We start from the raw sequence: 15,760 nt of genomic DNA, 5'->3' as shown, positions 1-15,760 counted from the left end.
CCTTCCTTCCTTCCTTCCTTCCTTCCTTCCTTCCTTCCTTCCTTCCTTTCTCTTTCTTTTTTACCAGACATTGTTTGTTTTGACAGATTTTTAATAAAAGAGAGACTAGCTATCACCTTTTAAAGCTCTAAAGAAAGGAGCCCATTTGTCGGAAGCAGACCAGAGTGCTGGGAGTAAAAAATGTTGCAATCATTCAGGTTCTCGTGTGTGTTTCTCTTATTCCCTTACTCTAGGATCCCATGGGTATCCCTAGGAGTTGCTTTATTTCTATTAGAACTAAAAAAAAAATCACTAATATTGATTAGAAGGATCTGTGGGAGGTTATATTATTAAAAATAAACTTACTTATTTCCTAATTGGAGGTTTCTTATCTATCTTTCCATTTTGAGTTATATTGGTGGCACCTGTGTTTTATAACCACTTCCCACTCTGTCCCAGGCAAACACAAACAATCAAATATGTACTTATTACCTAAAATCATCAGGCCCAAGCTCCTCATTTTCTTATCACAGTTTATTGTTGTATATATGAGGTACCATGCTACTATCAGAATTATATCCAGGTTTTTTATTTTAAAAAACTCAGAGAAAAAATGTTTCCAGTAATTTTCATTCAATGTGAATGACAAGAATATCATAGCTATAAACATTAAAATAACCATTTCATTTCTTCCTAAGGAAGTTCCAATTTTAAGCAATGAAAAAGGAATTCTATACAAAGCTAGTTTTAAATCACATTAGCTCTCATTCTTTTCTCGTATGTATTTGTTACTTTTAGAATAGTGTAATAATCAGCCAGAGTATATAATGTAGAAAGTATGTATGTCCTCTAGAATTTGATGTTGCCTCCAAGATACATTGAGTGGTCAAGAATTCTTTCAAAAGTTTGCTTCTATGGACAGCATAATACCTGTACTGTGAATGAGTCAATTTTGGTATGACCTCTTCCTTTTTCTTTCATTATACAAGCATCCAGTAGGGCTTTTTTTAACATTTATCTTAAAGGGTGGGCTGTAGAGCTAACTCAGTTTACCTAGACAAAATCATGCCATTAGCAGCTTTGTTTAGAAATTTAAATGCACATCTCATCATTAAAACATAAATGTATCAGTTTTTCTTTTTCTGTTTTTATCAAGTAGAAATGTTGTCAAAATAAAAGCACGATACCATATGTAACTGCTGGCGCCTGTTCTCACCACACATGCCCCTCTCAAGCCAATTTTCTTAAATTAGTGGAGTTGAAAGACTACACTCATTTCCCTACCATGCTGGGCAAGTGCTGCTTTGAGAAAGGCAGCAGTAAGCATGGAGACTGAGTTTACCGTATTTGTCCAAATGACTCTGATTTTCTTTTACTGTAGGGGCCTTAAAAACTTGTTCTTTCTCCATTTCTTTTGGCTATTAGCTTGTTTGTTAAAAAATGAGTGTATCATTTGGGTACATAAAACTTTTAAAAAATATTTAATTAATAATTATAATGTAATTTAACAAATTTGTAGTAAGTGGAAGGATCTCAAAATTTGTTTTTAATTAGCAAATAATTGATAGAGTTTAGTTTTACACATTGTAACGACAAGGAAAATATTTGGGTTGTAGCTCTTCCTTGGGTATCTTTTTTTTTTCTTCTGACCATACTTTTCATAATATTTTTAAAAGCTTATATAATCATAGCAGGGAATTTATGTACTACTTGATTTTTTTTATGTGTATAGTGAATTTAAAAATTAAGTAAATATAAGCAGAGGTCAATAAGTATGATTATTTTTTTTTTAAGATTAGTCATATGATCATTTAAAACTTAAGCGTAAATATATTTTAGGAATCGTGTCTACCTTATCGTTGTACCTCCTCTATTTAATTTAGTAGATAATCCATAAATTTAACTATGTTTTATTGTCCTCCACAAGAGAATACACCAAATATTCTTTAAAAAATGGGACTTAGCCCTGCTTATTTTTTCTGCCTTATATTGAAAGTATCATGGGAAATATCAGATTATAAATCATATGTCAGTGGGGTTTTTTTTGTTACAAATCTCTATATCACAATTTCATTTTAAACTCTCTGGAAAAATGTAGTTTTTCTATAATTTAAAAGTAAATAAATAACATATCATCTAGAGACACTGTGCTTAGTTTTCCTTTAATAGATTTTGTTCTGGGGAAAATTTTAAAAAAAGTTATTCACTTTTAAAAGTCAATATGTTTCTGTAGATGACACATCCCTCACATTCTGTGCAAGTATTTCTGTAGAACCAGTGAGGACTATTGGAGTAGATTTGTAGCTCACAAAAAGAGGATTTAAACTGTCAATAATATATCTTGAGACCCCTATAATTTCTCCCTTTTAGAGGATTCAGTGAGTACACTTTGCATTATTATTTACTGTTTTGGTATACTCAGTGTGTTTCCATACACCTCTCAATGGCTTTACAATGTATCTCAGTATAACAATTACATTATGACAGAGGAGTCATTAATTTTTACATAAATGCACTAGAGTATGTGTATGAAAAATCACTTTTGTTTTGCTATAGCACTTACCTTTTTATTTTGATGCACATAAACCTCATACATAACCTTTCCACTCTCTGATCTAGCACAAATGGTCATTTACAATTCTTTCTAAATATTCAGTGGATTTATATCTTGGCAAGCATTTTTCATGGGTATTATGCCTTTGGCATTTTATGCTACATTGTGATGTTTCTTTTGCTTCTCGTTTTGTAGGACACTTTATAGAATCAAAGAATAAGAAAACATCATACAGGCAAACAGTGTTCTAAAGACCTACAGAGACACAATCTTAGTTGATATATAAAACAGTAAATATTACTATGAAATGGACAATTCTGCGTTTGTGTTTGATACTTATATCGGTTGCAGTTGACTTCCACATGTGTGCACAGTAGTCTACAATAATCCCACAGGCTCAGATATGGATTAAGAGAAAGGCCATAGGCCTCAAGGCTCATAACAGATATTTTGTCTTTTCTTTTTTTTCCCCCCTAATCATCCACATGCCAGCACATGGAAGGAACTTTGTTCTTTTTTCTCATTTGAAGAGGTATATTTTTAAACAGCCTTTTGGTAGCTTCTGGAAGCTTTGGGAAAGGTGAATGTCACATAGAAGATGGATTCTCAAGGAGTTTTCTCAGTGCTATCTCACTTTCTGCAGCTCCTGTCTGAGCCAGGATGGCAGAGGCTGCCCCAGTCTGTGCAGTAGCTTTGAGAGTTCCACGTTGTGATCTCTGTAGTAGCTTGATAGAAATGCTCTGCTCTGGTGGGACATAAAAGTACATTTCACTTTGTTGATTAAAGCATACTTCATATATTTTGATGATGTTTAAATCTGCATCAAGTATACCATACCCGGGTTGAAATTTATATTAAGAATGTGGGCTATTTATTTAGCACAACATGAACACAGTGACTCTCTTCCTCAAAATAGACACTCTACATACATACACTTTTTTTTTTAACGTTTATTCATTTTTAAGAGAGAGAGAGCATGCCCCATACATCCACTGTTTTTACAAGGGAAAGAGCTTTTGTATTAAGCATGTGATTTCTTTGTGCAGAATTAAATGTTAACTCAATCGTGTTGCTTGAAAAATAGCTGTAACAATTGATTGGGTTTAATATTATGCTCTATTAAAATCATCCTAGCTTTGGAGAATGTTAGTTTGGTACATCCATAATATAAAATACTCCTTTGTCATCATTAATTTGCGTTTAGATTTGGAAGGTACACAATCCTTTTTTTTTTTTAATGTTTATTTATCTTGAGAGAGAGAGAAAGAGCAAGAGTGGGGGAGGGACAGAGAGAGAGAGGGAAAGAATCCCAAGCAGGCTATGTGCTGTTAGCACAGAGCCTGTCACAGGGCTTGAACTCATGAACCATGAGATCATGACTTTAGCCAAAATCAAGAGTTGGTCACCTAACCAACTGAGCTACCCAGGCACTCCCATAATACTGTCTTAAAAGATGTTTTAAGGCATATAAAGCTTAAAAGTAAGCTTAAAAATGCAGTAGGTAAGAGAACCTGGGTAGCTCAGTCAGTTAAGTGACCAACTCTTAATTTCAGCTCAGGTTATGATCTCACCATCATGGGTCATGAGATCAAACCCCATGTCAGACTCTGTGCTAGGGAGGAGAGGCTTCTTAAGATCTCTCTCTCCCTCAGTCCTTCTTCCTCTGCCCCTCTCCTGTTCTCTCTCTCTCTCTCTGTCAAAAAAAAAAAAAATGCAGTAGGTAAACCAGGTAAACCTCTAACCTATATTTGAATGATTTCACCCAAGGAAGGAAAAGAATGCCTTGCAAACTATCCTGACTTAGTGGGGGACAGATTTTGCTTCAACAAAGAAAAAATATTTTAGTAATTGAAACTGCCAAAAATGGAAAGGGCTATGCTATATATGGCATTTCACAGGGTTCATATATAGGTTGGATTACTGTTGTTAGGAATGTTTTTTAATTTTAATTTTTTTTAATGTTTAGTTTTGAGGGAGAGAGAGACAGAGCATGAGTGGGGGGAGGGGCAGGGAGAGAGACACAGAATCCGAAGCAGGCTCCAGGCTCAGAGCTGTTAGCACAGAACCTGATGATGGGCTCAAACCCACAGACTGTGAGATCATGACCTGAGCTGAAGTCAGACTGAGCCACCCAGGCGCCCCTGTTGTTAGGAATGTTGTAAAAGGGAGGATTTCTGCAGCTGTATCTGTACCTCCTGGCTTTGTACTATTCTGAGATTTTTGGTTGAGCTGAACCTTTAAAAAGTTTTTATTTAATTCCTTGTGCTATCTTTTAAAATGTCATATCTGGTACTCCATTTTAAATGTTATAGAAAAAAAGCCTCATTTTGTATTGGTAATTTCAAAGTAAGCGTAATTTTTATGGGAATCATGCTCATTGGAATTAAATAGAATATTTGTGCTATAGTCTAACCATTACTGTGATCAAAGGAGAATCCAAACCACTGTGTGATTTAAGTGTCACTCTGTCTCATTTCTGCTCTTGTTTTTCCTCAGTCATTGGCTCTAAAACCACCAACAGGCCCAGCTGGCATATTCAGGCAAAAGAAAAAGGTAGAGCTAGAGGCTCTTGAGTGGCTCAGTTGGTTAAGCGTCTGATTCTTGGTCTTGGCTCAAGTCATGATCTCATGGTCCATGAGATCAAGCCCCTTGCATGGAGCCTGCACTGACAGTGTGGAGCCTGCTTGGGATTCTCTCTTTCCCTCTCTCTCTCTCTCTTTCTCTCTTTCTGCCCCTCCCCCACTCATGCTCTCTTTTTGTCAAAATAAATAAATAATGAAAAAGAAAAAAAAAAAAAACGAAAAAGGTAAAGATAAATTATATTTCCCAGATATCTACCTCTGGGAACCTGATCATTCTGTGCCTCCTTTGCTGCCAGCCAGACCTGGATGAACCCTAGGTCTTTGTGCAGAGTTTGAGTTTCTGAACTTCCCCATTATGTTCTCTCTTAATGGCTCACTTTGTGCTATTTCTCTTTATGACTGAAGTCCTGCTTGGAACAACAGCAGCCTGGGGCTACCCAGTTCCTGCCAGCCTGCTCCCTAAACTTTCCACAGAGCAAGTGATTGTCCAACATCTTAACTAACTCTGGAACTGAATCTCCTAGGATCCACTTCTACTCTCCATCCCTTTGGAGTTTGGATTGAATGTCTGATACTGAGGATTATCTCAAACTCACTTCAACTTATTGGCCTTTGGGGCATCATTTTTAACCCTGGCTGCCTCTGTCAGTGCTGCCTATGTAGATAACCCTAGTCCTGTGCCCTATTATGTGTGTATGTGTGTCCCCATAATCCTGTCACCTTAATCAAGTAACTCTTTCCTCTTGTTGCTCTGCTCCCTCATTATGGCAAGATAAATGTTATGAGATTTGCAAAATACAATATGTTCTATTTTGGAATCTAATATATTCAGGCCAAAAGTTACCAGAACAGAACTTTGTCGTACACAAGACTTATTGCACATACGTTGTTATCTGACACTCATTCATAAGGGGGAATTTTTTAGATGGTAAAATCACAGATAAGAGATATGCTAATATATCTCAATATAATCTGACTATTTCATGCAAACTCATGAGGAGATTATAATATATACTTATATAATATAAAACCATAATAAAAAGAAGGAATCATATAATACATTCAAGATCAGGTATTTTATTTGCCTATTATTAAAGAGTCTATTACATACTTTTGATTTGGAGAGAGAATAGATTTTAGTGGTATTAATTTAGAATGTCAGTTTTTATTCTTTTTCTATACTGTATTTTCACAAACCAAGTACAAGTAGAAGGAGGCCAAGAGCTTTCTTAATTTACCTGGATTAAATGTCTTCTATGATGTTTTGGTGACAGTTGGGTACTGACATTTTTCTGTAATAGGAAGAGAAGCAGTGTGGTGACGGTACTGCCTGCTCTCATCCGTTCTACACATTTGTGCTTCCGTGATCTCTGTGAAGGCTTCTTACTCTTCCCTTTCCTCTGGTCACTATTTGCATAAAATCAACCACTTCTACTCCTTCAAATAAACCTAGTATATACATGATACTGTGATATAAGAAATATATGTGTTGGGTTTCCATCTCTGGTTCCTGGCACAGAGCTCCTAAAACCCTTGCAATTTCCTGAGTAATAGGGGTGAGAGGAGTATCTTTTGTTATTCATAATAAGCCCTTTTCAACCATACCTAAGTTTATGCTAATGAGGTGACTTCAGGCGGGGGATGGTTCCTAGAGGAACCAAACACATGCTTAGAGGGTTGGAACTCAGCACTCCCCTCTGATCTCCAAATAAGGAAAAGGGACTGTGGATCCAGTTAATTACTAATGGCCAGTGATTTAATCAATTGTGCCTCCATAAATGGAAGCTCCATAAAAACCTTCAATGAAGGACTTGAGAATGTCAGGATTGGTAAAGGCACCCATGTGCTGGGAGAGTGGCACACTCCAAACTCCACAGAGAGAAGCTCCTGTGCTTACGACCCTTCTGGACCTTGTTCTATGCACTTTTTCATCTGGCTATTCATTTATATGCTTTATAAGAATAGAAAGTAAAAGTGTTTTCCTGGGTTCTGTGAATGGTTATGGCAAATTATAAAACCTGAGGAAGGGGTCATGACAGCCTTTGATTTGTGGCCACTTTGGACACAAGTCAGTAACCTGGAAACCCATTACTTGCTATTGGAGCCTGAAGGGAGGGCAGTCTTATGGTAGTAGGCCGTTTACCTGTGGTGTCTACACTAATTTGGGGTAATTAGTATCACAATTGAGTTAAATTGTAGGATACCTATTTGTATTGCATAAATTTGCATCATTGCTTGCTATGAAACTCTACACATTTGGTGTTAGAAGTGTCTGAGTTAAAAACAGTCCAGAATTTATTACACAGAAACCTTGTTGAGAGGTATAGAAGTATTGATATCCTAAAAGTTTGGCTTTTCTTCTCTTTCTTTACCACAAAATCTAATAGTATGTCTCAGTATGTCTGTGTATGATAGGAGTAAAATAAAATGCTACGAAAGATGTTCTACAGTGTCTTTTAAGCATTTTAGTTTTAATAAATATAATACATAGCTTTGACATAAATGAAAATGATATATTTTATATTAGATTCTTGAAATATCATAGAAATTGCCCTTTAGTTCCTATTAATGTGTAAGGATTTTTCTCATAGTACTCCAAAGGTAAATTTTAAAATCAACCAAAGAAAACCACCAAAGAAATATTATGCAGGCCACACTTACTACTATAGAGTAACTTAGTGGGAAAAAAATAGAAATCTTTTGGTCCTACTTTCAATTTCCAGTTGATGTATTTCCTGTCTTGGTTTCAGGTAACATTTTTAGTGCTAAAATTTTTGTGAACGTTTCATACTTTTTGTCATGAGATATTGCCTTCTTTATTATACTTCAAAATAGAAACTTCTGTTGTTTTCCTTTATTCTTGCATGACAGGTAATATATCACTGGAAAAATCAAAACAAGCAACCTGGATACATTGAAATACAAATATCACTTTTAGTTTTTGGAGGGGCTACATTTTTATTATAACTACTTTCATAAAAAAATACGTATTACTTATTGTTTGCTTATTTAGTTTGCATTTATAAGCTCTGTACTTACATCAGGATCCATTGGAGGGTATTTTCTTCCTTTGCTTTTTCCAAGGCATTTTGTTTTACCTTCTTCCAATAACTGACACCAGAAGCCTTTATGAGAATCAAACCTAAAAAAAATTCAAAATACAAAGCACAAAAAAGTATTTTGCAAGCAATTTCTAAGACATAATGACCAAAAACATGAATATATTTTTGGATCTTAATCTATAACCAGAGAAACTGGTATATTTTTTGACTAAGTCATTTTGCATAAAGTCTTTTGGCATACTTCTAAATTCTGAGTCCATCTGTCATATTTGTGAGTTTGCCAGATTCCTAATAGAAAAATTGTCAGCAGAAGGTCTCCTATTAATAGAAATTAATAAGCCTACCTTATTCCTCTGGAAGGAAAAAGTTTTATAAATTTCAAGTCAGTTCTTTTCCTGTGTAGGGTTTAGAAATGACAAGTCAGGTTTCATCCATATTTATGGACTTACATAGTACTTGTACCATACAATTGCAGACTAATAGAAAAGAAAGGGTTTTGGTGTGCTATGGAGTGACTAATTTTAGCATTTTCTGGCTATAATCCATTTAATTTTCTTCCAGAGCACTTTCTTATTTCGGTATGAGCTCTGTATTAAAGTAACTGTACCTATAAATGTGGATTTGCATGGCATAATTGTAATCAAAATAATAGTAGCACATTAAATTTATATTTTATTTATTATTTTTAGTATATTTTTTGTTTTTATTTTAATTCCAATTAGTTAACATACTAAACTTATGTTTTAGTTCACCAAAATGTTTTTACTTTTTATTTTTTTTAAAGTTAATTTATTTCGAGAGAGAGAGAGCATGGGAGGGGCAGAGAGAGGGAGAGAGAGAGAATCCCAAGCAGGCTCTACATGGTCATTGTGGAGCCCTATGCAGGGCTTCAAACAAAATAAAGGTCAGAAATAGACCAACACATCTACAATCAGTTGATTTTAAAAAATAGGTGCCAAGTAAATTTGATGGGAAAGAACAGTGTTTTAAATGAATTAATCTGGAAAAATTGGATATCTATATGGGAAATATGAATATTGACACTTACACTGTATAAAAAAATTAACTTGAAGTCAATCCTAGACCTAAACTTAAGAGGTAAATCTATAAAAATTCTCAAAGTAAACAGGAAAGACACATAGGGAAAACACAGGGTGGTTCAGTTGGTTAAGCATCTGGATTCAGGTCAGGTCATGATCTCACGGTTCATGAGTTCGAGCCCTGCATCAGGCCCTGTGCTGACAGCTCAGAGTCTGGAGGCTGCTTCAGGTTCTGTGTCTCCCTCTCTCTCTGCCCTTCCCTCGCTCACGCTCTCTTAAAAATAAATAAACATTAAAAAAACAAAACACAGAAAATCTTTGTAACCTTTATTTAGGCAAAGATTTTTTTTTTAATGTTTTATTTATTCTTGAGAGAGAGAGAGACAGAGCATGAGTGTGGGAGGAGCAGAGCGAGAGAGGGACACAGAATCCGAAGCAGGCTCCAGGCTCTGAGCCGGCATCACAGAGCCCGATGTGGGGCTCAAACTCACAGACTGTGAGATCATGACCTGAGGTGAAGTCGGAAGCTCAACCGACTGAGCCACCCAGGCACCCCTTTAGGCAAATATTTCTTAAGGTGAATGCTAAAAGAAGAATAATGATAATTTTGGACACATCAAAACTAAAAACTTTTTTTCTAAAACACTTAAGAAAATTAAAAGAGAAACCATGGATTGGACAAAGGTATTTGTAAAACATAGGACTGGACTACATATGTAAAACATAATAAAGGACTTGTATCACAATATATAATTCAACTCAACAAAAAAGATGATAATACCAATAAAAATTGGGTAAAGTTTGGAACAGATACTTCATCAAAAAAACATATGTGAATGACCAATAAACAAATGGAATTATTGCATAACATAATTAGTCATTAAGGAAATTCCAATTAAAATCACAAATGAAATACCACTACACGCTCACTAGAACAACAGTTTAAAAAGACTAATATGAAGTGTTGGCAAAGATGTGGAACCTCTAGAATTGCTATACCTTTTTGGTAGAAATTAAAATATTACAGCTACTTTGGAAAGCTTCTTATATATCTTAGTATATAATTACTATATGACCCACCAACCCCATTTTAAGGTGTTTACCCATGAGAAATGAAACATGTCCATACAAAGATCTGTACACAAATGTCTGTTGTAGCCACAAATGGAAACAACCCTATGCCTATCAATTAATGAAAGGATGAACAAATTGTGTTATATCCATAAAGTTAATAATAATGATTAAAAAAAGAGCTAATTACTGATAGATGTAACAACAGGGAGGAATCTCAAAAGCACTATGCTAAATGAAAGTAGGTCATTGGTTGCTAGTGGACCAGGAGTGAGGCGAAAAGGATTGACTGCAAAGAAGCACGAGGAAACTTTTTGGATTAATGGAAGCGTTCTATATGTTGATTGTGGTCATGTATACAATGTACGCATAAGTCAAAATTCATCAATCTGTACATTAAAATAGGTAGATTTTATTAAATATGAATTTTACATCAATAAATCTGATTTCAAATTATACTGTGATTGTGTATGTATATGTATGGATGTGATTTGGAAGGTACTCTTTATGTAGCTAATCTAGAGTTTTTATAACATAGCCCTGTGAAAAGATTGCAAACCTAGATTTCTGCCTCTGTACTGGTTTGGATAAAGGATGATTCACATCCCACTTATGCAAAGCCTATTTCTCATCATTACTGACACAATTGTGTGAGATCAGGACACAACATGGTATGTTTTCATGTTATTTATATTCTTGTTTGAATCCGTAAGACAACTGAATAAAGTAGTCCCATATTCAGAGGCACAAGAAAAAAAAAGCATTAATAAAGACTATTACTTAAATAATCTGTACATGAAATCTGGAAAGTTCTTTTATTCATTCATTCATTCATTCATTCATTCATTTGAAAACTGGGAAGTTCTACTTTTTTAATATTTCTACTTTATTTTTTTGAAAAAGAGAGAATGTGAGCAGGGGAAGAGCAGAAAGAGAGGGAGACAGAATCTGAAGCAGCCTCCAGGCTCTGAGCTGTCAGCACAGAGCCCAAAGTGGCGCTCAAATTCACAGACCATGAGATCATGACCTGAGCCAAAGTCGGATGCCTAACCGACTGAGCCACTCAGGCACTTGGAAAGCTGGGAAGTTCTAATACAACAAAATTTCTGGAAATCTGCTATTGATATAGTATTTTTCATAAACATTTTGTCCTTAACAATTTCTACAATTGAATTCTGACTCATTTTAAGTATTTAAGTGATCAAAATTCAGAATCCAGACCATTATTATTTTTTTTAATAATATACCTAACTCTAGATACATGTCTGGAACATACATATGCCTTAGGACAGAACATTGTTTTTAAAAGACACAATGAACTTCACACATAATATAATTAAGAATCAAAATAAAAATAGGTTTTTCTTTCATCTCTGCTAATTGGTTACATCTTATGCAGCAGGCTGTCATGCTTGGCTTTATTGAGGAAAAAAAAAAAAAAACTGTGTGTGTGTGTGTGTGTGTGTGTGTGACATATAGCCCAGGCATCTGTATGCATATGTTCATAGGCAATGGCATATGTGTACTGGAGTGGAAAAGAAAGGAAGAGAAAGGCAGAAGGGAGATCATGTTTATTTTCCAGGTGACTTGAGCTACAGGTGAAGGGATTGATGTTGACCTTATGAGTTTGAAGACATCAACAATGCAATTTCATAGCTCACATGAAGAAGCTTGATAGAAAATGGAGAAAGATCTCCCTACATCTGTTTAGAATATCAACAGTAACCCCTTAAGATTAATCCTGTTACTGCAGGCACTGATATCTGATGGAACAGCAAGAAACATCCTTTTTTAAAGTGTAGGCACTAGACGTGGCTAGGACCCTTCTTTAAAGGATTTCAGGAAGTAAATAAGTTTTATGTGTTTACCGCTACAGTTAGCCGTTCCTGGAGGAAGAGATACTTTGTTAATCATTGTATCCCAGAGTCTTGCACATAGTAGTCATTCAATAAAACTTTGTTGAATTAGAGTAAAACAAGAATGGATTGGCTCTTAAATATCTATAAAATATCACCTTGATGTCTAGAAATAACTGGAAGAGACATGTAGGTAGGGACAATCAAAGTTCTCCAACGATTCAGCCTCCAACTGGCAACATTCCTATATTAATGATAATGTGGCCTTAATTTTACCCTTGGGCAGGTGAATCCTAGGGAATATTCAAATTATACTTAGAAGGTTCAAGCATGTTTAAAATGCCTTTAAATTGAAGTAACATTTCCATGGGAGAATAGTGAACTGAAAACAATGCAGGTAAATCTCAAAACCAAAACACCATCATGTAGGTGTTATGGAACAAACACAGAAGTTATTTTTTGTTAGCTTTTTTTTTCTTAATCAATTTCCTCTCTACACACATGCTTTTATGATTTAATGAACCATTTTGCTGATGCCCATTTTATTTTTAACAGTTTTCGAGGTTTAATTTACTTATCATAACACCTATCTTAAGTGTTCAATTAAGTGATTTGTAGCAAGTTTATATAGCTGTATAGCTATCACCACAATCTAGTGCTAGAACATTTCTATAATTCCCCCAAAACCTTTAGAGCCCACTAGGGACAATCCCTGCTGTCACCTCCAGCCCCAGGCTAGCACTGATCTGTTTTCAGTCTCTAATATGTCTTTTCTGGACATCCTCCTCCACCCCATTTTTTTTTTTCCTGGTGTGGATATGCCAAATTCTGTTAATCCATTTACTGGTTGGTGACTATTTGGATTGGTTCCATTTTTCGGCTATTATTAATAATGCTTCTGTGAACAAGTCTTTGTTGGATGTAGGTTTTCATTTCTCTTGGGGTAGACTCCTAAGAGTAGAATTGGATTATTTGTAAGCTTGTGTTTAATTTTTAAGGAACTGCAAAACTGCTTTTCCAAAGTTGCCATATTATTATACATTATTATCAGCAGTATATGAGGGTTCTAGTTTCTCCACATTCTTGCTAACATTTGGTATTGCCTTTTGGATTACAACCATTCTAGTGGTGTTTCAGTGTGATTTTAACTTAATCATATCACTGTGATTGTACATTTATTATGCAGAGTGATTGTGCATCTGAAGATGGATTCTTTTATAATACAGTCTGAGACAACTTCAAACGCTCATTTTAAGGTTTCAGTCTTTTAAAGAAAGTACTTCCTGTTGGTGTACTATCCATTAATAAAAATTCATAATATTGTTTTTCTCTAGTTGTAGCGTCTCGTGCCAACTCGAAGAGCTTAATAGATTGGAAGTGCAGGCTCCAGTGGATTGGCTGAGTTTCAGTCCTGACTCCTCAATTTATATGCTGAGTGACTTTTGGCTTAGCTTTCTGTGCCCGTTTTTTTTTTTTGTTTGTTTGTTTGTTTGTTTGTTTTTTTTAGCTGAAAAATGGAGCTAATAGTACCTCTCACACCTAGTGTTGGTATGAAGCAATATATGTAAACATATAAATGTAGAACATATACATGCATATTGATTTTGAAAAGTTATGAACACTCTGAAAAACAAATTCATCATAGGAAATTGGAGCAGACTATCTTCTCTTTCACTACTAACCACTGCTAGATGCTCTTTCATGGGTAGTCTAGGGAACAACACATTTTGGCTATCATGGCTACTTAAAATTTTTTTTTTAACATTATTTATTTTTTGAGAGACAGAGACAAAGCACGAGTGGGGGAGGGGCAGAGAGAGAGGGAGTCACAGAATCTGAAGCAGACTCCAGGCTCCCAGGCGTCTGCACAGAGCCCAACATGGGGCTCAAACTAACTGCAAGATCATGACCCTGGAGCCCCTATTGTGGCTACTATTTTTTTTTTTTTTGCTACTAAAAAAGGTTTTAATGTGGCACATTTTTACAAAGAGTCATCTAAAATGGGATGGGAAAGACTTCCTGGTGAATATAAATTTGGTTGCCAGGGAAATGGTATTAGAAACAACTGAAGTCCTTCTTGGGGTCCCTGGGTGGCTCAGTCTATTAAGTGTCTGACTCTTGATTTGGCTCAGGTCATTATCTTACAGTTCATAAGCTCATGCCCCACATTGGAATTCTCTCTCTCTCTCTCTCTCTCTGCCCTTTCCCTGCTCATGCTCTGTCTCTCAAAATAAATAAATAAACATTAAAAAAAAAAAAAAGAAACAATTGAAGTGCTTCTTGAATTTTGAGGCAGCTTCAATTCTTTATGACTGTCAAGCCCCATCCACAGAACCGAACCAAACCCACAGTCTTTATTTACCCCTGGCCTTCAAATTCTTATTGTCCATTTATTAAAGTTTTTACAGTAAATTAATATTAAAAATTGATATAACTCAATCTGGTCTCTTTTGTGTTTACAAACAGGTTAACTGAGAAATAAAGATATCAGGTTCAGGTATTTAACTAGTATTTCTTTCTTTCTTTCTTTTTTTTTGTAAATATTTATTTATTTTTAAGAGACAGAGAGACAGTGTGTGAGCAGGCAAGAGGCCGAGAGAGAGAGGGAGATACAGAATCCGAAGCAGGCTCCAGCTCTGAGCTGTCAGCACAGAGCCTGATGTGGGGCTCGAACCCACCAGCTGTGAGATCAAGACCTGAGCCGAAATCAGACGCCTCACCCACTGAGCCACCCAGGCTCCCCTTAACTAGTATTTCTAAGGGTGAAACCTCTTGTCATGAACATTGATGGCTAGGTAGAACTATTAGAGCATATATTCATGGAAAAATAAAAAAATTATACTTTTCCTTTTACTTTATACAAAGTAGCAAAATTCCATGCTACACATTATTTTTACTGCTTTCTCTCAAATGATCAGTTGGCTCTAAAACACTATGTAACACACTACATGAAAGCTAAAATGACGTCAGTATATCAATCCAATTTACAATTTAGGCATAAGGTTTTGTTGAACTAGAATTGTAAAATGCTGATTACCATAATTGAATGAGAAGTTCCTATTTATATTGTTTAAAACTTATACTGCTTATTTAAATCACATCCATTCTGACCAAGAAAATCAGATTTTTTTTCATATTCAATACGTCATTTAAAATTCATGATGACAGTACTATGTCATTTTAAGGCATCATAGACTATCCAATGAGTGTATGAAATTTGGAACTCTTGAGTACTTTCATTAGCAATTGTGGAAAGGAATAAATAACACTCTTGACAATGGAAGCTGATTGACATTTTTCTTGAAAATAATTTTGAAATAGGGACTTTTTTATATTGAAGATAATCAGTTTATAGAGTGCCTAAATTGGAGTACTCTTTCATGCCAAGCCTGTTCAGTAAAGTCTTTGTGTAGACCTGGTTTAATTCATTTATTCTACTATGTGCAAAAAACTGGATTTATGTGATTAGTTGAGAATTCATATCTGCTTGGAGTTCAGTACATTCTTAGAGGAATTTAATTATTTTTTTAAGTACCAAAGATATAGTCTTCACTATCACTAGCAGAAAAAAATATGAAGCAATAAATGACATTCCTGAGAACATACATTTTGTTTG

General features: G+C 35.2%; 1 protein-coding gene and 1 long non-coding RNA gene across 2 annotated transcripts in view; one reads left to right on the top strand and one right to left on the bottom strand.

The window, feature by feature from the left end:
* The window catches only part of LOC125923055 (uncharacterized), a 205,601-nt gene that overhangs the window by 24,054 nt on the left and 165,787 nt on the right, over positions 1 to 15,760 (top strand). The window lies entirely within an intron of this gene.
* LOC125923054 (bifunctional heparan sulfate N-deacetylase/N-sulfotransferase 3) overlaps positions 2,830 to 15,760 on the bottom strand; it is a 168,403-nt gene continuing 155,472 nt past the window's right edge. Inside the window, exons 12-13 of the mRNA XM_049631088.1 lie at positions 8,155 to 8,257; positions 2,830 to 3,278 (exon numbers count right to left, since the gene is read on the bottom strand). Coding sequence (XP_049487045.1) covers positions 3,159 to 3,278; positions 8,155 to 8,257 — 223 coding nt within the window. The 3' untranslated portion in view covers positions 2,830 to 3,158. The remainder of the gene's footprint in view (positions 3,279 to 8,154; positions 8,258 to 15,760) is intronic.

The sequence above is a fragment of the Panthera uncia genome, chromosome B1 (assembly GCF_023721935.1).
Source record: "Panthera uncia isolate 11264 chromosome B1, Puncia_PCG_1.0, whole genome shotgun sequence".
In the NCBI taxonomy this organism is placed as follows: Eukaryota; Metazoa; Chordata; class Mammalia; order Carnivora; family Felidae; genus Panthera; species Panthera uncia.
Note: the sequence above shows the minus strand (reverse complement) of the source record. Positions and strands in the feature narration are given on the sequence as shown.